The 26,026-nt window shown below is 40.3% G+C and overlaps 1 protein-coding gene across 1 annotated transcript in view; it reads left to right on the top strand.

Annotated features, from left to right (window-relative positions):
- The window catches only part of LOC120534492 (NACHT, LRR and PYD domains-containing protein 3-like), a 44,316-nt gene extending 33,427 nt beyond the window's left edge, over positions 1-10,889 (top strand). The window contains exons 11-12 of the mRNA XM_039762094.1: positions 1,088-1,261; positions 9,990-10,889. Of these exons, the coding sequence (XP_039618028.1) occupies positions 1,088-1,261; positions 9,990-10,110 (295 nt within the window). The 3' untranslated portion in view covers positions 10,111-10,889. The remainder of the gene's footprint in view (positions 1-1,087; positions 1,262-9,989) is intronic.
- Positions 10,890-26,026: the final 15,137 nt, after the last annotated feature.

Genomic DNA, 26,026 nt, shown 5'->3' with positions numbered 1-26,026 from the left:
TATTCAGCTGTTAGTAATTGTTTCTTGTCTTTTTCTTTCATGGTCACCATTGTTAGCCAGAAGAACTTGACTATATGAATGCACTCAGAAATTTGTCCCTGATCTTTATGAAAAGAAAAGAAACACTTGGATTTGTTTTAGAAAAGAGTATTCATGAGAATTTCAGTGACAATTACTGTAATATTTAATAGATGCTTTTGATCAAATAAGCTCCGTTACTGTCTTGGTCCTCAAATTCAACTATACTGAACCCTGTTTATTAGAAGACATCCCTTTCTTGATCTTTTCTTAAAAGAACAACAACTTGATCTGCACTTCTGTCAAAACAACAGCTTTGGCTTCATTTGCTTCAAATGACCATGGCGACTGCAAATTCAGCTTTGTTTACTTGAATACACATTTTTTTCTCTGCATTTAAATATTATACTTACTTATGCTGTAGGACATTTTGGTCATAAACTATGTTGATCATTAAAAGAATGCAGATAATGCATATACGAGAAAGTAAAAAGAACAAAACTATTTTTAGTTTCACACATCGCTCTACAAAAACAATTGCAAATTATTAACTGTTAAAGTTTGCATTTGTTAGTTTCTGTAAACTGAAGTTTGATCAGTTTTTTTCTCTGTTTGGGATTAGAGATAAATTTCCACTACCACATTTTGTGATCTGTTGTGATCACTTAGCATCCCACTTTGTGTCTCAATGACTCCACCAGAGTATTATCAAACTTAGGTTGAAACCAGCTAATTTCTAGGTAAGGCTTGGCCTTCAAGGGAACACAATACCTTGACTTGATCTCAAATAGTTGTGGTGTTGGACTTGTATTGGAAGTAGCAATGTTGGATTTGCCCACAGTGGTGGATGACAGTGAGCTTAGTAACAGAGGGGCAGAAATGACAAACAGAGAGCAAAGTGCATTGGAGCCAAGAGACTATCTTTGTATGCATCATCATGTAATTTGTTTAGAATTAACATATTGAACTGAACTTTTATTTCCCATTTTCCACATGGATATCTGAAATGCTGACAACGATTGTTCCTATTAGATGACAGTGTCTGTCTCGTCTCTCCTCATCTGTACAGGTTATCTCAATGTGGTCTCACTTCTGGATGCTGCTCAGCTCTCTCCTTGGTTCTCTCTGCTGAACACTCACGACTGACTGAGTTGGAGCTGAGAGATAATCAGCTGGATGATTTAGGAGTGTCTGAGCTGTGTGACGGGCTGAGGAGCACAAACTGTAAATTAGAGAAACTAGGGTGAGTAAACTGTGTGTGTGTGTTTTAAGAGTTTATTCCAGATGTTTTTTATAGACATTATTGTGTAAAACACCACAGTAAGTCACTCTGTGAAAATTATACGCAAGTCCAGTGTAGACAATATCATCAGCGAAATTAGAGTAAAACAGATTAACACAAGGAGATGTGACTAGTTAATTTTAATTTTAATTAAGCATGACATAGAATAAGATTCATTCCTTTCTTGCTCGGCGATGTTTTACCTTTTAATCTTATAAATTCTTAAAAGTAAATCTTGATGATTTTTACTGTGCACAACTGTACGTTCACTAAAACACTTTATTTTTAAAGCTGAGCCCAGACCAGATTAAATATTTTACACCTAACTGATATCATAGAATTTCCTAATGTAAAAGACATGGAATATGATGTAAATACAGCATGTGTCAAATAAAACCATTAGAAAAGGACAACCTCCACCAGTGTTTACACTATGATCCATCCTAGACCAGGGTCAGATTTTGTAGATTGTAAACACATTATTCTCACCCTCTTGTCATAAGTGTCATTTCTATGTTTTTATATATATAAGCTAAAGGCTAAGTGGCTAGCGAGGAAGTGGTGATACAAGCCTTCGGTGCTTTCTGTGATCCTGGGAACTCACTACCAAATAAGATCATCGAACTGGCTGCGCTGGTGAAAAATTTCAGGACCTACAGAGAATGCACTTTGTCGTGTTTTTGTGAAATGTGGCTAATAACTAACATCCCAGATGCTAACGTGGAGCTACCCGGGTTTAGCACAGTTAGAGCGGACAGAGACGCAAATACCTGCAGGAAGGGGAAAAGAGGAGGACTCGCTCTCTATGTGAACACAAGGTGGTGCAACCCTGGACATGTAAATGTCAAAATCTCCACTTGCTGCAGGGACATCGTACTTTTGGCCGTAAGTCTGCATCTCTATTACTTGCCCAGAGAGTTTGGACACATCATTGTTGTTATTGTTTACATCCCTCCTTGCGCGGATGTGGAGATAGCCTGTGATGTCATCCATGCCACTGTTGCAAAACTACAAACACATCACCCCGAGGTGCTTGTGCTAATCTCTGGAGACTTTAACCATGTGACACTGGACAAAACATTACCTGCCTTCTCCCAGTGTAAGGATTGTAACACCTGGGGAAATTTGACTATTGACCTACTGTATGTAAACGTTAAAGACGCATACAGTGCCACCCTGCTGCCTGCACTTGGGAAAGCAGATCATAACCTGTTTCTCCTTCAGCCTCAATACAAACCAAGAGTGAGGAAGCTACCTAAAACCACAAGCTCATTCAGGGAGTGGTCCCCTGAGGCAGAGCAGGCTCTGAGAGACTGCTTTGGAAATACAGACTGGGAAATCCTGCAGGGGTCACATAGTGAGAACATTAAGGAGGTTGTTGACTGCACTACTGACTACATCAACTTCTGTATGGACATTGTAGTTCCAGCAAGAACAGTACGCTGCTATGCTAATAACAAGCCATGAATTACAAGTGACATCGAGGGTCTTTTGAACCAGAAGAAAAGGGCTTTTAAAGGCGGTTATCGGCATGAGCTCAAGCGCGTGCAGAAGGAACTCCAAGTCCAGCTCAGGGAGGCAAAGGAGCAGTACAGGAGAAAGCTGGAGCAGAAGTTGCAGAATAACAACATGAAGGAAGTGTGGGATGGGATGAAGATCATCACTGGCTCCAGCTCGAAGTGGGGTGCCACCATCGAGAGAAACATGGAGAGAGTAAACCTGATGAACAACTTCCTTAACAGGTCTGACCACCCTCACCCACTCTCACCTCAGAGTACTGCATCCTCCACCCATCCTTCTGTTGATACCAGCATAGGAGAGAGTTTCCCCCCACCCTCAATTACAGAAGCCCAGGTAAGCAGAGAGCTGAGGAGACTTCGTGCCAGCAAAACAGTGGGTCCAGATTGAGTATCGCCATGACTGCTGAAGGCCTGTGCGATGGAGCTGGGGAGTCCTCTGCAGCATATCTTCAACCTGAGCCTGGAACAGGGGAGAGTCTCAAGGCTTTGGGAAACATCTTGCATCACCCCAGTGCCAAAGGTATCACGTCCTGGTGAGCTGAATGACTTCCGGCCTGTCGCTCTGATGTCACATGTGATGAAGACCATGGAGCGGCTGCTGCTTCACCGCCTGAGACCATAGGTCTGCCAAGCCCTCGACCCTCTGCAGTTCGCATACCAGGAAAAGGTGGGAGCAGAGGATCTACAGTGCATCCAGAAAGTATTCACAGCGCATCACTTTTTCCACATTTTGTTATGTTACAGCCTTATTCCAAAATGGATTAAATTCATTTTTTTCCTCAGAATTCTACACACAACACCCCATAATGACAACGTGAAAAAAGTTTACTTGAGGTTTTTGCAAATTTATTAAAAATAAAAAAACTGAGAAATCACATGTACATAAGTATTCACAGCCTTTACTCAATACTTTGTCGATGCACCTTTGGCAGCAATTACAGCCTCAAGTCTTTTTGAATATGATGCCACAAACTTGGCACACCTATCCTTGGCCAGTTTCATCCATTCCTCTTTGCAGCACCTCTCAAGCTCCATCAGGTTGGATGGGAAGCGTCGGTGCACAGCCATTTTAAGATCTCTCCATAGATGTTCAATTGGATTTAAGTCTGGGCTCTGGCTGGGCCACTCAAGGACATTCACAGAGTTGTCCTGAAGCCACTCCTTTGATATCCTTAGGGTCGTTGTCCTGCTGAAAGATGAACCGTCGCTCTGGAGCAGGTTTTCATCCAGGATGTGTCTGTACATTGCTGCAGTCATCTTTCCCTTTATCCTGACTAGTCTCCCAGTTCCTGCTGTTGAAAAACATCCCCACAACATGATGGTATTGGCCTGGTGATGAGCGGTGCCTGGTTTCCTCCAAACGTGACGCCTGGCATTCACACCAAAGAGTTCAATCTTTGTCTCATCAGACCAGAGAATTTTGTTTCTCATGGTCTGAGAGTCCTTCACGTGCCTTTTGGCAAACTCCAGGCAGGGCTGCCAAGTGCCTTTTACTAAAGAGTGGCTTCTGTCTGGCCACTCTACTATACAGGCCTGATTGGTGGATTGCTGCAGAGATGGTTGTCCTTGTGGAAGGTTCTCCTCTCTCCACAGAGGACCTCTGGAGCTCTGACAGAGTGATCATCGGGTTCTTGATCACCTTCCTGACTAAGGCCCTTCTCCCCCGATCACTCAGTTTAGATGGCCGGCCAGCTCTAGGAAGAGTCCTGGTGGTTTTGAACTTCTTCCACTTACGGATGATGGAGGCCACTTTGCTCATTGGGACCTTTAAAGCAGCAGAAATATTTCTGTAACCTTCCCCAGATTTGTGCCTCGAGACAATCCTGTCTCGGAGGTCTACAGACAATTCCTTTGACTTCATGCTTGGTTTGTGCTTGAAACTGTGCCTTTCCAAATCATGTCCAATCAACTGAATTTACCACAGGTGGACTCCAATTAAGCTGCAGAAACATCTCAAGGATTTTCAGAGGAAACAGGATGCACCTAAGCTCAATTTTGAGCTTCATGGCAAAGGCTGTTAATACTTATGTACATGTGCTTTCTCATTTTTTTTATTTTTAATAAATTTGAAAAAATCTCAAGTAAACTTTTTTCACGTTGTCATTATGGAGTGTTGTGTGTAGAATTTTGAGGAAAAAAAATGAATTTAATCCATTTTGGAATAAGGCTGTAACATAACAAAATGTGGAAAAAGTGATGCGCTGTGAATACTTTCGGGATGCAATGTATATGCTACATCAATCCCTCTTCCACTTGGACAGAGGCAGTGGTGCTGTAAGAATTATGTTTTTGGACTTTTCCAGCGCCTTCAACACCATTCAACCTCGGCTCCTTAGTAACAAGCTGATAGAGATGGGAGTAGATATATACCTGTTGGCATGGATCGTGGACTGTCTTACAGACAGACCTCAGTATGTGTGTCAAGCAAACTGCAGGTCTGACATTGTGGTCAGCAGCACAGGAGCGCCGCAGGGAACTGTACTTTCTCCGGTCCTGTTCAATCTATATACATCGGACTTCCAATACAACTCGGAGTCCTGACACGTGCAAAAGTTCACTGATGACGCTGCTATCGTGGGCTGCATCTGGAGTGGGCAGGAGGGGGAGTATAGGAACCTAATCAAGGACTTTGTTAAATGGTGTGACTCAAACCACTTACACCTGAACACTAGCAAAACCAAGGAGCTGGTGGTTGATTTTAGGAGGCCCAGGCCCCTCATAGACCCTGTGATCATCAAAGGTGACTGTGTGCAGAGGGTGCAGACCTATAAATACCTGGGAGTGCAGCTGGATGATAAATTGGATTGGACTGCCAATACTGATGCTCTGTGCAAGAGAGGACAGAGCCAACTATACTTCCTTAGAAGGCTGGTGTCTTTCATCTTCTGCAATAAGATGCTGCAGATGTTTTATCAGACGGTTGTGGTGAGCATCCTCTTCTACGTGGTGGTGTGCTGTGGAGGTAGCATAAAGAAGAGGGATGCCTCATGCCTGGACAAACTGGTGAGGAAGGCAGGCTCTATTGTAGGCACGGTGCTGGACAGTTTGACATCTGTGGCAGAGCAACGGGTGCTGAGCAGGCTCCTGTCAATCATGGAGAATCCACTGCATCCACTGAATAGGATCATCTCCAGACAGAGAAGCAGCTTCAGCAACAGACTGCTGTCTCTGTCCTGCTCCATTGACAGACTGAGGAGATCGTTCCTCCCCCACACTGTGCAAATCTTCAGTTTCACCCAGGGGGTAAACAGTAACATTATACAAGATTATAGACTGTTATACCTGCCACACACTCTCCACCTTACATTTTTTATCTTGCACTGCGCTTTTATTTCTCTTTAATTAATATTGTTTTTCATCAGTATGCTGCTGCTGGAGTATGTCAATTTCCCCTTGGGGATTAATAAAGTGTCTGTCTGTCTGTCTGTCTGTCTATCTATCTATCTAAAGTCTAAACTGTAGTCACATATAACAACCTCTATAATAAAGAAAACAATATGTCTATCCTCCTAGTTAGACTTCCCTACCTCACACTCTCCAGACACCTTGTCACCTTATTTTTTCTCCAACAGTATTAATAGCATCAAATGACAAGGAGAAGAACCAATGAGTGACAATAGATAAATGTTAAAGGATGCCCGGGGTGGAATAAACAGTTTAGCTGAGGTCATAAATGAGGATCTGCCACTGAGTCAGTTAAGAGAGAAAGAAGTAGGATTTTACAAATGAACAGAAATAGGGGACATGTCAGGGTGCATAGTCTCCAAAATGAGTAAGTAAAGTGTAACTGAGGTGAGCAGTGACAGAGAAAAACATTAAATGAAATCTCTGTAAGTAGTGGAGTTCACAAATTAAAGTGATGTAAGGGGAACCTGGCTGAAAGATGATGAAAACAAGGCACACAAAACTGAGCTGGAGCCACAGAAAAATGAAGAAGCTAGTGGAGATATAAGGGTGACAGAGGGAGAAGTAGAAGACAAAAAAAAATAGAAACAAGCATTGCATTATCAGCTAAATTAACATTTAGACAAATGCTGAGCATGCAAATGGATGAGCAGAGGGTGCAATAAGTTTTCATTGTCTAAAGGAGTCAAATAAAGTAAAAGGAGTTTTTGTTTACTGTGTCATAGAAAAAATGTTAAACAAGATACAATTTCCAAATCTATGAAAAATGAAACACAACCATGTTGCATATAAGTGAAATGCAGAAGGTAATGTTTTTAAGATTTTTGTTCACCCACTTAAACTGTAAGGGTGTCTTACATGTAGGAAGTAGAAATGTTAGGCTTGAATACATAATTTGAGATCTGAAACTTGAAAGTACACCTCATGAAAAGAACCTTGGAGTCATAGTAGACTGACCACTATCTACACCAACCCAGGGAACTAAAACCATTAAGTAGGCTAACAGAATGTCAGGTTATATAGCGCCTTGAGGTGTGAAGTACAAGAAACAGGAGGTTCTGCTCAACCATTATAACACACTGGTGAGGCCTCATCTGGAGTCCTGTGTGTAGTTTGGGTCTCCAGGCTACAAGGACATAGCAGCGCTAGAAAATATCCAGAGAAGACAACTGATTCCAGGGCTACAGGGGATGAATTAAGAAGAAAGATTAAAAGAGTTAAACCATTTCAATTTAATCAAAAGATGATTAAGAGGAGACATGATTGATGTCTTTAAAAATTATGAAGAAAATTAGTACATTTTCTTGACAAAAAAAGAAAGAAAACACCACAAGAAGATGGTATAAAGTAAGATACTAGGGACCTACCCATCTTAACGCAGAATTTTGGTATGAACTAGGTGGATAGAATTAATGAGCCATTGGGGTAAATCACCTGGGGCCTCATGTATAAACGGTGCGTACGCACAGAAATGTTGCGTATGAACTTTTCCACGTTCAAATCGCGATGTATAAAACCTACACTTGGCGTAAAGCCACGCACTTTTCCACGGTACCTCATGCCTTGTCATACGCAAGTTCTCCGCTCGGTTTTGCAGATTGGCGGCACCCAGCGTCAAAGCAGTGCTACTGTTCCTGTGTGGTTACTCTTTATTTTCATGACGCGGCTTTATAAACACACCGAAACTAACTGCATATTGTTTATTAGTGTAATGCATCTGATTGTAATTAACTTGTAACAATATAATGGTCCAGGGAATAGCCATAGTATTCCAAATACCATAACTGCTTTAGCGTTGTTGCTCTCACTGCACCTTCCTCTTCTTCTTCTTCTTCTTCTTCTTCTTCTTTCAGCTCCTCCCGTTAGGAGTTGCCACAGCGGATCATCTTTTTCCATATTACTCTCACTGCACCACTCGGAGTATTTATATCACTGTATCTGAGTGTGAATCACAGCAGCAGCTGATCGGAAAGAAAATTATCGGTATCCAGCTTCAAGGACACGCTGTCTCAGCCACTGCAAAATGTTTAAAGCCTTTCCTGTACGGACCTCGCGGTTCAGAAACAGTTTAATCCCAAGAACTTTAAATGCACTCAATCAATTGCTCCTTGTAGAACTGTTTGTACTTATAAGTACAATCACCCCACTGTAAACTTGCACTATAGTTATAATATCGCACAACCTGAGCCATTTTATAAAGCGCTTATTTACATATGATGACGATATCATTTTAAGGTGAAATGCAGCAAAATATGTTTGTTAAATTATACAGATAAAACTTTAACTTCATTTAAATAATCTATATTCTTCACTGGGAGTGTCGTTAAGGATAGAATAATTAAACATGTACTACGAAGATATTTCAGTGTTCCTTAAACATTTTGAAGAATCGGCGCTAAGCTTACAGATGGCTTAACTTCTATTACAGAGCTGATTGTGTGGCGATCGGTTACTTGGGGAAAGAAAAGCACTGACTGCAGTGACGGCTACGCCAATATATATTGAATATAAAACAGAAAGAGAAAATAACAACACAGCTAAAAACGCAGCAACAAATTTCGCAAAAGTTAAATGCTTGTGTCATGAGCACGAGGCGGCTATGCAGTGTCTGCAACGGACGTGGCCATCCACCGTGCATGACATTGGCGGCTAAGGAGCCACCGATTCTTCCTCTGCCCAGTGCCACCACAAGCCTAGAGCCGCCCCTGAGTACTGCTGCAATAAATTATTTCATCAAGTGAAACCATGTTTAATAACGTGCTTTAACTCCTATCATCATGAAAATGATATCACGTATACATCTCAGTATTTTAGTTATTCAGGGAGCTGTAATATCACAAGTGTAATGGACTCTGTGTCCAGTTGGAGGAAGAGAGCCGGTTTAAGAAGCAAGTAGTGATTCACACACACAGAGCACATAGAAGATCAAATACAAAACAAAGCATTTAACGTGCTACTTTAATTACGATGTGATTTGAGAAACTGGTTAATTAAACGATTTTAAGATGAAGTTTATGATGTTCTACTTTAATGACAAAATAAACTACGTGATTAAAGTGGAAATGTCGAGATTGAAGTTGACATTTCGTGCTTTTTCCCCACCGTGTGCCTTTTTTCTCTGTACCCTAATAAGCTTTCATATGACACTCAGACAGTGGGCTTACAACTCGGCTTTTCACGGTGACTTTGATATGTGACTTCTTTTTTATTTCCGGCACTGTGCGATTTTGTGAATGTGAGCTTTCAAGTTTCACTCGATCAACTTCCTTTTGTTGATTATACCACGGTTTATTTGAACAAATAGTATGTTTTTCCTTTGCCTCCACTTGGTATTCGCTGAAATTCTTATATTTTCCCCCGTGCTTTTCCCATTGTCTTTTCACAGAAGGCTGCACTTAAGGGCGATTTATATTGATTTGCATATTCAAAGAGGCGTAATTCTGGGAGGAGTTGGGGCGTTACATAAAGCGTGCACGGCGCTAGTTTTCACGCTGATCGGGATTTATGTAGCGGAAGAACGTGGAAGTTGGAGTACGCACAGATTCCTGCATCTGGATTTTTCTGTGCGTAAGCACATTTCCTCTTTTGTGCTTACACCATGTTATAGTGCGAGTTCTACGCAAAGCGTTATACATGAGGCCCCTGGTCTCATGAAAAATGTTGTCATTTTCTGAAGTTGATGAATGTGATGTCACAAAGTGTGTTGACTGAGAGTGAAATGACAGTTAGTGAGATTGTAACTTGTTCTTTTGGTTTCTTTGCAGAGTGGATGGTAATGACTTCAGTGTGAATCAGGAGAGAAATATGAAATCATTACAGGAAATGTTGAACAGATCTGGACGGCAGCTGGAAATCACTACAGAAGAAGACCGGCTTTGGCGATGAAATCGGCCTCCCAGTTACGGCGCCTCTTCTCAGCTCACATCCTTACAAAATCAATTAAATAGCCCTCTTCTCTTTATTTTCATTTAATGACTTGCAACCAAAGTCAAATCTTCACTCAAATCATCGCACCTTCCTCCATCTTAAAGGTTCAGAGTTTGGTGATAAGATGGGGTGGTCAATAAAAAAAAATGCAACCCACAATGCCACTAGGTTCCTGGCAGAAGTTTTACAATATTCAACAAAGTGTGAAGAGTATTGATATGAACTAAGAACAATCAAATGTTGCAATATGGAGTGGAAACAGCACAAGAGAATAAGATGCACTCTTAGTGATTGGTGGGGCTTAACAGGGAAGTACCTGCCTTTGTCTTATGAACACAGAAGCACAAAAATTGTATTACCTGTCAAGTCTAACATCATTATATAGTGTCTTTGTTCACTGGGCCAGGTGTATTTCTGGACTCTGTGCATGTTTCCTAATTATTATTCTGTCAAACTTCCACCTTAAATAATTAAACCATCTTCTGTGGTATTTATTTGTGCATTTATACTTTCAGAGTTCATACTTTTGAGAGTTAAGGGTAAACTTTTTTTTCGGTAAGTAACACCACACAATATTTTTGTTTGAGACTGTCTGATGTTCATACAGTACATGTTCATGAATCAGAGTTCTTATTGTGATAGAACATCTGTTTGAACATCAGCATTTGTCAGTCTGATCATGTTATTGACACACAGCATACTTTGTTTTACCAGGGCTTATTAAAGTACTTAACAGATTCAGTATCCATATTCTTTCCTTGACAGAACCAATGTAACTGGTGAAGAATCCTGAAATACAGGAAAGGAACTGTAAGTACAAGAGAAACAAAGAAGCATGGGTTTTCTATTTTGAATTCTTCACTTTATTGTAATAACTAGCAAAATACCCGCGCTTCGCAGCGGCAAAGTACTGCCTTAAAATTTTTATTAAGAAGAAAATTAAACCTTTTTACACTGAGGGGAAAATACACCAATAATTATTTGTTAAGGATCTCTTTGTATACCACATTGTTAGTTCGGCCCTCCGGTTGTAATATGACCAAGCTGTGCGCTGAGCTTACTCTTGAGCATGCAACGTACAGATGGCCATGTGAACAGTAATCTTGTTTCAAATCTCACAGCTTGGATTGCTGCTGTCATAATCGATTTGAGGTTCATAGTTTGTTTCAATTACGACAGTATTTGTAGGACTTGTGTTGAAGAGACATTCGCCATCTGTCAAGTGCTGTAAGTATACAATCAGTTTCATCGATAACTTTACATCCAGCTTTTGAGAGTTTAAACATTCATAAACATCAAAGTGTCCACTACTGAAATCGTCACCTGTGAATCTAAGATGTTTAAGAGGCCTTGGCAGTTTCGAAAGGTGTAAAATATTTGGCCATTTCGGTACACTTGAAAGTGACAACTGAACAATTCAGCGGCAGCCATCAACTCACATGCAGAACCATAGGTGAAGGACTTAAGCATTTCACTCTTCTAGTGCTCCTGTGTAGTATAATTATCTCCTGTACCTTCATCAGTCCACACCTTGAACCTGTCCCAGTCATTCAATACATAAGACACAATGTTCCTCCGGATATCAAGAGTGAGCCTGATATGGCCGTGCAATATGTAACAAAGAGAATGGAAAAGGCAGGTGCCATCTCCGGGCATGGAAACCACTCGGTAAGTGACAGTTCTTTGATCGATGGTGATCACCTCGATAGACATGTTAATGGGGGTACGGTTGGAATGATAAAGGAAATGGGTACCTGAACAATGTAAAGTAAGTGTAAAATACCTACACAATAACTATAATCATAATAAACGAACAATTAAACAGCAGAGAAGCCGTGGATTAAATAAAAAGGCTGTAGTTATCAGCAGGGAGACGTGAATCCCGTGGCGAAGCAAGGAAGGGAATGTAGAGACCAGAGCGACGGACGGCCTTATATAGGCAGGCAGCCAACAACGTGGGAGGCGTTGGGATGGGGGACCCAACGCTGCCTCACACGGTGACCGAGCTGCAGGCTATGGACGTATATATGTATGTAAGTAGGATTCAGTTAGCATTGGGAACCCATGTACGAAAATTTCTTGAAGATGGACCCATAAGTAACAAAGACCATTGAAAAGTTCAATATGGCGGCCGACAGTGGCGTAATACCACCAAAATAAGTACTTACATTGGTTTCGGTTAGCGCAGGGAAGCCGCCTACCAAATTTCGTGAAGATGGGGACATGAATAAGAAAGTTCAACATGGCGGACGTTGTTGACCGTTATGACCCTTACGCATAGAATTTCGAAATGAAACCTGCTTAACTTTTGTAAGTAAGCTGTAAGGAATGAGCCTGCCAAATTTCAGCCTTCTACCTACACGGGAAGTTGGAGAATTAGTGACGTTGGAAAGTTCAATATGGCGGCCGACAGTGGCGTCATACCATCGAAATAAGTACGTACATCGGTTTTGGTTAGCGCATGGAAGCCGCCTTACCAAATTTCGTAATGATGGGGCCATAAATAAGAAAGTTCAACATGGCGAATGTTGTCGACCGTTATGACCGTTACGTGTAGAATTTCGAAATGAAACCTGCTTAACTTTTGTAAGTAAGCTGTAAGGAATAAGCCTGCCAAATTTCAGTCTTCTACCTACACGGGAAGTTAGAGAATTAGTGATGAGTGAGTGAGTCAGTGAGGGCTTTGCCTTTTATTAGTATAGATACTGTTGTTTGTAAAGTACATGTGATGTTTTTTTCTTTTGAAATGATTATACAATTAACATTAGTTTCAATGAAATACAATTTTAATTAACATATCTACACAAAAACAAAATGAAAAATATTTATTTATTCAACAATTTGTAAGCCTTTAGGTTTTGCGTTATCAGATGAGTTTCTCCAGTACTTCCATTGTCTGTTTCTAATGGATATCTAATTAAAAGAAAACAATATAATGTATCAGTTGTTATCCTTTTTTCTAAATTAATTTTCTTCATGTATTCTGAACATATTAGATTACAGATATGTACTTGTGACATTAACACATAAATATTATCCATCCATCCATTCATTCATCTTCCTAGCCTGCTTATCCAGGGTATCATTGTGGGATAGCTGAAACCTGGCCCAGTAAGCACTAGGCGCAAATCAGAAACCACACCTGGAATGGACGCCAGCCCATTGCAGACTGAACACACCCACATGCTTGTTGTTCACTTTCCTCAGTTTCTATACTTTACAGTTTTCACTCCTCAGCCCCTCACATAGCTGGGTCCTTCATATTTTGTTTCTGCTCAGGTCCAGTTAAATCAGTTGTGAGTGTGGAGAATTAAAAACTGAGGAAAGAGCCAAGCAGCATGCAAGGGTGAGACGACAATGAGATGGGCTAATGAGATTAACAGACGGAAGTGAGGACATGAGGAAGGACAGACAGACACACAGCTTGGGTTCATAATAAGTGACATGATGAGAATGAGAAGAGCTGGACACTCAGGTGTGTCACTGACCAGCAGACTACTAGCATTTGAAATGAATTGCAGTTTTAACCCGAAACTATATATAACTGGCAGTGCCTTCTGTCTTTCATGTAAAACTGACTGATTAGAAAAAGTTACCATCGCCCTCCACTTGACTGACCAGATGGACTTGTCCATCAAGTGATTTCTGTCTGTCATTCAGGACTCCAGATGTCTCAGGCATGTTTGATTTGCAGGATGCTATCCCAAGAATCTCCTCAAACATAATGGCCACTGCTGGTCATCAGAGAGCTTAATACTCTGCTATCTATTATGATGGACTTGCCTTATGTCAGACTAATTAGACAAAGATGACACTCCTTGTATTTACTGCGACACCTCTAAAGACAAAGAATTGGACCTGACTTCAAGATCAATGACATAAAGGACATGGAGGTCAAGACTGACATGTGACACTTTTGCTCTCAGCCATTCATACCTTACATCCTGAGTGTTGCCATTGACCACCTGAGCTCATCCACTAAAGGTCATAGTGGCCTTGAGCTTAGTCTTCCTATTCATTTTACTTATTTGTAATAAAGCATGGGGATGAGTTTAAAATGAATGGTCAGAATCCCAAAGTCCTGTCCATTGGGCACAGAGGTTGTCTTAGTATCTTTTTGTCTGAGTAGACTGACTCCATGACTGCTTACCACTGCTGTCCATTCCAAGCTCCTGTCAGACTTCTTGAAATTTTCATTTAGTTCAAATAATTAATGGGTGAGGTGCTGACATCGCTATCTTCTGGGAAGCACTGGAAATGCACAGCACTTCATCGACTGAATGGTAGGACGTTACAAGGTCACATGACTGTTATCTTTATGTCCTCATAGTTTGAATTTCTCATACCCGTAGCTCATTTATTCATGTCTGAGTTTTCTGTGATTATAGTCTTTCTCTCTGATGTTTTATTTATTAATAGTCAGGATAGGCAACAGGACAGAAAGCGGGTGGACTGCAGATGGTGCGACCATTACAAGCTTTTAAATGTCATTCTATAAAAAGAAAATAGTATGCGTCATCCCATCTGTTTCCTCACCACTAATAGTTAAAGTGAATGGAATTGCTTATTTTGTTGCAATGGGACTTGTCAAGGAGCAGGATATCATAGGCAGCAAGTAAACAGTCAGTTCTAGAAGGTGACATGTTGGAAGCAGGAAAAAGGCCAAGCATAAGGATCTGAGTGACTTTGACAAGGGCCAGATTATGATGGCTAGACAAACAGGGTCAGAGCATCTCCAAAATGAGAGGTCTTGTGGGTTGTTCCTTAGTATGTAATCTAAGGAAGAACAACCAGTGAGCTGGTGACAGGGTTATGGGCACCCAAGGCTTATTGATGTGTATGGGGAGTGAACGCCACCCTGCCTGGTCCAAACCTACAGAAGGGCTACTGTAGCGCAAATTTGAAGAATGTGTTACTGATCTTCTTGATAAATTTCACTCGGGTTTTAGAACAAATCACAGCACAGAAACTGCACTCGTTAAAGTAGTAAATGATTTGCGGGTGAATGCAGACAGAGGCCATTTATCTGTTCTCATCCTCTTAGATCTGAGTGCTGCATTTGACACCATTGATCACAATATTCTAAGAAATCGCCTTAGTCAATGGGTGGGCCTCTCTGGCAGTGTCTTAAATTGGTTTGAATCCTACCTGACAGGGAGAAAATTCTTTGTTAGTTGTGGTAATTACAACTCGAAGACACATGATATCCGATATGGTGTTCCACAAGGCTCTATCCTGGGTCCGCTGTTATTCTCAATCTACATGCTTCCGTTAGGTCAGATTATCTCAGGGCACAACGTGAGCTACCACAGCTATGCTGATGACACACAGCTGTACTTATCAATAGCACCTGATGACCCTGATTCTCTTGATTCACTAACACAATGTCTGACTTGTATCTCAGAATGGATGAATAGTAACTTTCTCAAGCTAAATAAAGAGAAAACTAAAATCTTAGTGATTAGCAATAATGGATACAATGAGGCTATCAGAAATAAACTGGATACATTAGGATTAAAAGTCAAGACGGAGGTAAAAAGCTTAGGGGTAATTGTTGACTGTAATCTGAATTTTAAATCACATATTAATCAGATCACTAGGACAGCATTTTTTCACTTAAGAAACATAAGTAAAGTTAGACCTCTTATATCACTGAAAGATGCTGAGAAATTAGTTCACGCGTTTGTTTTCAGTCGACTAGATTACTGTAATGCACTCCTCTCAGGACTACCCAAAAAAGACATAAATCGTTTGCAACTAGTGCAGAATGCAGCTGCTAGAATCCTAACTAGGAAAAAAAATCCGAACACATTTCTCCAGTTTTGATGTCACTACACTGGTTACCTGTGTCATTCAGGATTGACTTTAAAATTCTGCTTATGGTTTATAAAGCCTTAAATAATCTCACCCCATCTTATATATCGGAATGTCTGACACCTTATATTCCAAATCGTAACCTTAGATCCTCAAATGAGTGTCTCCTTAGAATTCCAAGAACAAAACTTAAAAGAAGTGGTGAGGCGGCCTTCTGCTGTTATGCACCTAAAATCTGGAATAGCCTGCCAATAGGAATTCGCCAGGCTGATACAGTAGAGCACTTTAAAACACTGCTGAAAACACATTACTTTAACATGGCCTTTTTATAACTTCACTTTAACTTAATCCTGATACTCTGTATGTTCAATTCATCATAATAACTATTCATGGTGGCTCTAAAATCCATACTGACCCCTACTCTCTTTCTGTTTCTTTTCCAGTTTCTTTGTGGTGGTGGCCTGCACCACCTCCACCTACTCAAAGCATCATGATGCTCCAACAATGATGGATGGATTAAAAGCCAGAAGTCTACGTGACCATCATCATCAAGTCCTTCCATGAGAACCCTAAATCCAAAGAGGACTGTTTCATTTATGTTAGGTAGAATGCCCAGAGGGGACTGGGTGGTCTCATGGTCTGGAATCCCTACAGATTTTATTTTTTCTTCAGCCGTCTGGAGTTTTTTTTTTTGTTTTTTCTGTCCCCCCTGGCCATCGGACCTTAATCTTATTCTATGTTAATTAATGTTGACTTATTTTTATTTTTCTTACTGTGTCTTTTATTTTTCTTTTCTTCATTATGTAAAGCACTTTGAGCTACTTTTTGTATGAAAATGTGCTATATAAATAAATGTTGTTGTTAATCATTAGAGAAAAGTATCAGAGAACAAAGAACATCTCAGCTTATTGTGTATGAGGCTGTGTAGCTGGAGCTTAATTAGAGTGCACATGCTGACCACTACAGGCACCTACAATGGACGCATGAGCATCAGAACTGGACCATGGAGCAATGAAAAAAGGTAGTATGATCTGATGAACCAAATTTTCTTTTAGATCTTATGGATGGTATGTGTGCATCATTTACATGGAGTAGAGATGCCAACAGGATGCACTATGGGAACAAAGTAAGCCAGCAGAATCGGTGTAATGCTCTGGGCAATGTTCTGCTGGAAGTCGATTTGGATAAATGAGTTTGCTAAGCATATAAATGTAAACATAAATGAAAATGAGTCCTACAGTCCTGGTATTCATGAGGATGTTATGATACATACCACCTACCTAAAGATTGCTGCACACCATGTACACTCCTTCATGACAACAGTGTTCCATGACAGCAGTGGCCTCTTTCAGCGGGATAATTGCACTCTGGCATGACAAGAGTTCAAGGTATTGCCTTGGCCTTCAACTTCCCCAGATTGAGGCTCCACCTTGTAACTTACAGGACTTAAAGGATCTCCTGCTAACGTCTTGGTGCCAGGGACCACAGGACACTTTCAGAGGTCTTATGGAGTCCATGTTTCAAAGGGTCAGAGCTGTTTAAGCCAGCATGAGGGGAACCTAAACAATATTATGTTGGTGGTTTTATTGTTGTAGCTCAGGGGTCTCCAAACTTTCCAGCCTTAGGGCCATACTGTTTACTCCAATAAGTTCCAAGGGCCAAAACCGTTTAAATTTTCCTGCCATTATCTACATTTTCTAGACTAGTCGCCGAGTACGTGCCCTGAGCGAGCATACGCTTGCTAAATTCGCTAGTTCAATTACTATTGTGTATTGTTACGACCGTGACACTTGACGAAATCTGGTGGTCAAAAGTGGAAATGGATAGTGGTAGTACCCTCTATCGCTAACAGATGGTGCTAGTAGTACTTTCAAAAGCGCAGTAACAATTAAACATTCGTGAATAACCTCGTTGGTTCGAGAAAGGTCTGGTGTATTCCTTTCACTTCGAGATGGCAGTAATTGGAGTATAAAAAGGCTAGCGGCGCGACCGCGACCGCGAGTCAGTCTGCCTAGGGAAGGCGAAGGAAGCGAAACTGTCTGTTGTGAAATAAAGTAGGGCGTAACCCCATTTAAAAGACATCTTCGAACCGACCAACGACCATACGTAACAGTATTTTGATTTGACTTGTTATTTTTGGGTGTGATTTACTAGTATGGAAAAGAAGCGAAAAATAGACAGTGAATGCAGAACATTCAAAGATTAATGGAACTTTCAATATTTCGTGATTGAGTCCAGTAATAAGGTGTTAGGTTTGATTTACAATGAAACCATAGCCGTTCTCAAAGAATATAACATTAAACATCATTATGAAACGAAACATTTTCAAAATTACTCAAAATATACAGGAAGTTTGCGGACAGAAAAATTTGAAGCTTTGAAGCGCGGATTGAAATCACAGCAATTTTTGTTTACAAAAGTCAATAATGAACAAGAGGCTGCAACTCGTGCCAGCTTTCGTGTGGCTTTTGAAATCGCAAAACGTGGAAAGCCATTCACCGATGGAGAAATTATCAAAGAATGCGTAATTGCAGTAGCCAAAGAAATGTGCCCCGAAAAGGTAAATTTATTTCACACTGTCAGTTTGTCAGCAAACACCGTGGCTCGGAGGGTACAAGACATCGCAGAAAATATATCATCTCAACTATCTGACAAAAATGGACATCTTGAGTGGTTTCCTCTGGCCTTGGATGAGTCAACGGATGTGTCAGATACCGCTCAGGTGTTGATTTTTATTCGAAGAGTAGATTAAAGCTATGAAGTGTATGAGGAACTTCTTGATATTGATAGTATTCACGGCACGATTACTGGGGAAGATATTTTTAAGGGAGTTGAAAATGCCATTAATAAAAAGAACCTTCGATGAAAAAACTTGAAATCTATTACAACTGATGGAGGCAAAAACATGTGTGGTAAAAATAAAGGAGTGGTTGCACTTGTGTCAAAGGCTGTAGAATATGATGGTGGTTCAAAACCATTAGTCTTACATTGTATTATTCATCAACAGTCCTTGTGCGGAAAATGTTTGGATATGTCTGAAGTTCTAAAACCAGTCATATCAGTTGTTAATTTCATCAGATCCACTGGGCTGAATCACCGACAATTCCGTGAGTTTATTGAAGAGATTGGAGAAAATGACTTACCATATCATACTGCCGTACGCTGGCTTAGTTGCGGAAAAGTCCTTCAGCGCTTTTTTGAACTTCGAGCAGAGATCGAAATTTTTTTTGAATGAAAAGCATCGCCCTCTTACCGAATTACAAAATAGCGAATGGCTGTGGAAGTTAGTATTCTATGTCGATTTGACAAAACATATGAACAAACTGAATTTGAGATTGCAAGGAGAAAACCAGCTTCTCCCTGATTTATACACTAATATCAAATCGTTCCGGCAGAAAAATATTACTGTTTCAATCACAATTATGTAAAAAATGTTTCACACATTTTAAAACACTACTGAGACTGAGTTTCCCGTCAATTTTGCAATCGAAGCTTTGAGTGCTTTGAAGATAAATTTTGATACTCGTTTCTCAGACTTTGATGTCATTGCGAATGTAATTAAGATTTTTCAAAATCCCTTTGATACTGACATTGAAACCCTAGCCCCGGAACTTCAAATGGAAATTATTGATTTACAGTGCAGTGATATAATTAAGAACAAATATCAAAACTCATCTTTGTTGGAATTTTATAAGAGTCTTCCACTGGTACAATTTGATAATTTTCTGTTTTTGGTACTACATACTTGTATGAGAAAATATTCTCCAAAATGAAGTACACAAAGAATGTTTAAAGATCTAAGTTAACCAATGAGCATCTTAAATCTCTTTTAATAACTGGTACAAATAAAATTGGTCCACATCTACAAACTATTGTCAGTGGAAAATCACAATTACATAAATCTCATTAGTATTTTTTACAAGTGGACACCCGGTGGTTTAATTCATGTTAATTTAGCTTTTCTGTTCCTAAAGGATTTTCAGGATAAAAATCATATGTGTGATTCAGGTTATATACATTCCAAACATCGATATACATACATATACGATACTCTTTACCCTAACATAACTACCGAGGGTGAAACCGTGGGATGTTCACTAGTTTATAATGTTAGTGGGATTCATTTCAATTATTTGTTAGTTATTATGCTTAAGTTAAATTTTCTGCGTATTATACTTGTCATTAAGCTTTACCTAGCAAGTAAATAAAACCGAGCTATTATCATTCTGTGTTTTTTTATCCAACTTATCACAGCAACAATAACAACAATAAGCCATTAGTTATCGCGGACCGGATTAATGACACAGGCGGGCCGGATTTGGCCCGCTGGACGTAGTTTGGAGACCCCTGTTGTAGCTGATTGGTTTTTATTGAAGCTAACAGAAAACGGCCATTAACACTTACTGTTTGTGTCCTGTTAGTTGTAGTAGGGTGCTGTACCATGTTAGCCATTATGGATGTATTGAGAAGTCAAGTAAAATGACACCTTTTATTGGCTAACTAGAACGATTACAATATTCAAGCTTTCAAGGCAACTCAGGCCCCTTCTTCGGCAACTGGAGTTCCCTGTGCTCATATTCACACCAGGACAGATACACTTAAAGATTTTCCAATGTTGTATCTGTCTTAGTGTCTATGTAAACACAGAGAACTCCACTTTCTGTATTACATCTGCCTGAAGAGGGGGCATGAGTTACCCCGAAAACTTTAATATTGTAGTCTTTCTAGATATCCAATAAAAGGTGTTATTTTGCTTGACTTGTCATTGTCCTGTTAGTTAAGAAGTGTAGAAATCACCCCACCTAGTTACGGTTCAGATACTGTATAATTTACAAGTTAGTTTGTCAACTAAAATGTGTGAGGTTGGAATGCATTTAAAGAAGATGGGGACTCAATAAACATTAACACTGTATGATTTTTTGGTACTTCTAAGTTTTCATACATTAAGAAGTTGGTATCCTCCACCCTCCTCTTTGCTCTATTGGAGGCTAACTGAAGTGAGTCCTGATGGGCCTCGGTTTTGTTAGGCAGTTGTTCCTTAATTGACTTCTCAAAGGATTTCAAGATAATGGAAATTTAATGTCCCTGGTATGAAGTCCCTTAATGCTTTGTGGTGTGTAGTTTTGTTGTAATGGAATATAACTTTTGCTAGCTCCCAGTCTCGGCACCTGCTGAAAATCCAGAGACATCTTCTACCTGGACTGTAATATTGTAGAGAGCTGCGCACATGGGAGTAAATCACTTATTTTTTCTGGACCAAATAAAAAAGAAGTTGTCAGAGATCAAAGTCACCGTGAAAAGCCGAGTTGTAAGCCCACTGTCTGAGTGTCATATGAAAGCTTATTAGGGTACAGAGAAAAAAGGCACACGGTGGGGAAAAAGCACGAAATGTCAACTTTAATCTTGAAATTTCAACTTTAATCACGTAGTTTATTTTGTCATTAAAGTAGATCATCATAAACTTCATCTTAAAATCTTTTAATTTACTAGTTTCTCAAATACCATCATAACTAAAGTAGCATGTTAAATGCTTCGTATTCTATGTGTTCTTCTATGTGTGTAAATTACTACGTTCTTCTTAAATGGGCTTTCTCTTACGCCAAAAGGACACAGAATCCATTACATACATGTGTGGTGTTATGGGTCCACAGCTCGTTGACCCATTGAGCAAAGGCCATTTTAAATAAGTAATCACCGCACCCGAGGCGGCTTCGTGAGGGGGGCGTTGTTGTAGAGGGCCACGGGGCAGTCAGCGATGTGGGCGTTTCTCACCGAGTGCACAGGTGAGGAACTGCCTACGTCCGTGATTGCTCCCGTGGCTAATGCTACAGCTGTGATGGTCCCTCGCGTTATAAAAAAAGAAGCGCGAGTCGGTTTTGGGGGACGATGAAAAAAGAACGAGATGAGGAAAAAAGAAAGGAAGAGAAAAAAGACGGAGGTTGTAGGGAGCGAGTGAGGAAGCAGTGAGGAAGCAGGCGGTGCAGGAGAAACATGTGTTAAGCGCGCGATCGAGCGCTCGTGGGCAGCTGCAGGGAAGCTGGGTGTTAGGCCGACACCCAGGCGTTTGAGTTGATGTTGCTCCCGCTGAGCGACCAGGTAGCGGGAGTGACTAGGGGAAAGCGACGAGCCACAGAAGGCGCGGAAAGGCAGCGGAAGTCAGGGGGCTTGGTGGTTGGAGTCCCCAATGTGCGCCTGGCCGTTGGTGGAAACCAAGTCTCGGGGACTGGGATGAGAGCCAGACCGGAGCCAGGGATCAGGAGGTCTCCAGTCTCGTGTGTGTGAGAGAAGAGGGCAGCTGCAGAGAGTGTCTTGCCTGCTGCTAAGCCCAAACGGGATAAGCAGGTGAGACGCTAACAGAAAAGAAGCACCGAACTTGTTGTTGTGGATTTTTAATGACTGCTCCTGAAAAATGTTTTAACCTCTGAATTTTAACGGATTGGTTTTTTCTATTTGTTGATTTTAACCTCCATGTTTTCTTTTTTTGTAATATTTTTTTATTGAAGAACTTTGGAATCACTGCACTTTATTTATGAACATTGTTTATGTTGTTGGATTTTAAATAAAAGCACTGTTGCACATTTTCAACCTTCCCCTTGCTTAATTGTTGCCTTCACTGACTAGCTCACTCAGTTTCATTATCGACGGTGTTGGGTTCAAAGGTTCCCAAAATCAGATGGGAGCGTGGAGCCAGAACTCACATCGTCACAACATGATATTACAGTTCTCGGAACAATATGAATACTGAGATGTATACCTGATATCATTTTCGTGATGAAATTAATTAAAGCATGTATTATACAAGGGGGGGCACAGTGGTGCAGTGATAGCAATGAGCTGGTGCAGTGTCCGGAGATTGTTCGTGCCTCCCACAAGATGCTTTCTGCGCTGTGCTTGACTCTCAATAAAATAATTTATTGCAGCAGTACTGTCTCTTTCCTGTCCTGGGCCAGTCCCAGCAAGCATACAGTGCGAGGAAGAAACAATCCCTGAACACCACGCCAGCTCATTGCTACCTCTGTCCACTGTGTCTACACGTTTAATTAACAACACCATACATTATTTAAATGAAGTTAAAAATGTATCTGAATAATATAATATATATACTTTACTGCATTTCATCTTAAAATTATATCAAGAGCTCCAAGAAGATAGCGCCTGGAAATCAAAATCGACTTCGTTTCTTTAATGCTGGGTGCAAAATCAAGCCGAAAACTTGTGTACACCATGGACTGAGTTGGTGTGAAAATGTGCATGGCTTTACACCCAGTTTAGTTTTTATACATTGCGATGTGAGCGTGGAAACGGGCGTACGCAACATTTTTGTGCGTACGCACCGTTTATACATGAGGCCCCTGGTCCCACTCCTGAGTCTGTTCTGGTGGTGAATAATTTCTGAAGGAAAATCCTATATCTCAAACCTTAAATAGAGTTCAAGAAATTTTGTGTTACCTGAAAGTCAGTTTTAACCCCTGCCAATTCAACATATTTATTTAATTTAGTGTGAATGCCAGCCATCATCTTCATGCCGTTGCACAATGAACCCAAGTTATCTTTCCATACTGTAGTTCATTCTCTATTCTGTCCTTATACTTCAGTTTTGTCCTCTTTTTTCATGTTTCACCTCCTGTAGTTCTGTCTGTTCAGTTAATGTTCCATGTTGAAATGCCCTGTTTTCTTTTAGTTATCAGTTTTTTAGATCTCTGGTAAGCCTTGGCTTGTTGTTAGGTTATATTCTGACTGATTGATGGGGATCAGGACAACTTTTTTTTTTGTTCTTTATTTCACCTTATACAATTTCTCATATTAGGAATTTGTTCATTTTCGAATACCCCTTGGGGTCAGAGCGCAGGGTCAGCCATTGTACAGCACCCCTGGAGCAATTGAAGGTTAAGGGCCTTGCTCAAGGGCCCAGCAGAGTATAGCTTTTTACAGTATAACTGCTGTGACAGATAGGGGGTGCTATCGTTCCCTTGAACCCTTGTCCAAGACGCCAGACACCAGATAAAAGTCCAAAAGTTGACTTTATTAATAATCCACAGTGAACAAAGCACCTTCCTCTCCACAATACTCATCAAACAATACACAGTAATCACTAATACTGATTCTATAATAATTCTTCATAAATTTCAGTCAGGCTTCAGAACAAATCACAGCACAGAAACTGCACTCGTTAAAGTAGTAAATGACTTGCGAGTGAACGCAGACAGAAGCCATTTATCTGTTATCATCCTCTTAGATCTGAGTGCCGCATTTGATACCATTGATCATAATATTCTTAGAAATTGCCTTAGTCAATGGGTGGGCCTCTCTGGCAGTGTCTTAAATTGGTTTGAATCCTACCTGGCAGGGAGAAAATTCTTTGTGAGTTGTGGTAATCAAATCTCAAAGACACATGATATCCGATATGGTGTTCCACAAGGCTCTATCCTGGGTCCGCTGCTCTTGTCAATCTACAGTGGTGTGAAAAACTATTTGCCCCCTTCCTGATTTCTTATTCTTTTGCATGTTTGTCACACAAAATGTTTCTGATCATCAAACACATTTAACCATTAGTCAAATATAACACAAGTAAACACAAAATGCAGTTTTAAATGATGGTTTTTATTATTTAGGGAGAAAAAAAATCCAAACCTACATGTCCCGTTACATCTGGCGTAAAAGGAACACAGCATTTCAGAAAAAGAACATCATACCAACAGTAAAATATGGTGGTGGTAGTGTGATGGTCTGGGGTTGTTTTGCTGCTTCAGGACCTGGAAGGCTTGCTGTGATAGATGGAACCATGAATTCTACTGTCTACCAAAAATCCTGAAGGAGAATGTCCGGCCATCTGTTCGTCAACTCAAGCTGAAGCGATCTTGGGTGCTGCAACAGGACAATGACCCAAAACACACCAGCAAATCCACCTCTGAATGGCTGAAGAAAAACAAAATGAAGACTTTGGAGTGGCCTAGTCAAAGTCCTGACCTGAATCCAATTGAGATGCTATGGCATGACCTTAAAAAGGCGGTTCATGCTAGAAAACCCTCAAATAAAGCTGAATTACAACAATTCTGCAAAGATGAAAAAGTTATTAGGTTCAGGGGGCAATTACTTTTTCACACAGGGCCATGTAGGTTTGGATTTTTTCTCCCTAAATAATAAAACCATCATTTAAAACTGCATTTTGTGCTTACTTGTGTTATATTTGACTAATGGTTAAATGTGTTTGATGATCAGAAACATTTTGTGTGACAAACATGCAAAAGAATAAGAAATCAGGAAGGGGGCAAATAGTTTTTCACACCACTGTATATGTTTCCGTTAGGTCAGATTATCTCAGGTTACAACGAGAGTTACCACAGCTATGTTGATGACACACAGCTGTACTTATCAATAGCACCTGATGACTCCGACTCTTTCGATACACTAACACAATGTCTTACTGGTATTTGAATGGATGAATAGTAATTTTCTCAAACTAAATAAAGAGAAACGTGAAATTTTAGTGATTGGTAAGAATGGATTCAATGAGGTTATCAGTAATAAACTTGATGCATTAGGATTAAAAGTTAAGACGGAAGTAAAAAACTTAGGGGTAACTGTTGACTGTAACCTGAGTTTTAAATCGCATATTCATCAGACCACTAGGACAGCATTTTTTCACTTAAGAAACATAGCAAAAGTTAGACCTCTTATATCATTGAAAGATGCTGAGAAATTAATTCACGGTTTTGTTTTCAGTCGACTAGATTACTGTAACGCACTCCTCTCAGGACTACCCAAAAAAGACATAAATCATTTGCAACGAGTGCAGAATGCAGCTGCTAGAATCCTAACTAGGAAAAGAAAATCCGAACACATTTCTCCAGTTTTAATGTCACTACACTGGTTACCTGTGTCATTCAGGATTGACTTTAAAATTCTGCTTATGGTTTATAAAGCCTTAAATAATCTCGCCCCATCTTATATATCGGAATGTCTGACACCTTATATTCCAAATCGTAACCTTAGATCTTCAAATGAGTGTTTCCTTAGAATTCCAAAAGCTAAACTTAAAAGAAGTGGTTAGGCGGCCTTC

Source organism: Polypterus senegalus, chromosome 8 (assembly GCF_016835505.1).
Source record: "Polypterus senegalus isolate Bchr_013 chromosome 8, ASM1683550v1, whole genome shotgun sequence".
NCBI lineage: Eukaryota > Metazoa > Chordata > Cladistia > Polypteriformes > Polypteridae > Polypterus > Polypterus senegalus.
The sequence above is the reverse complement of the archived record's forward strand: the minus strand, read 5'-3'. Positions and strand labels throughout refer to the sequence as shown.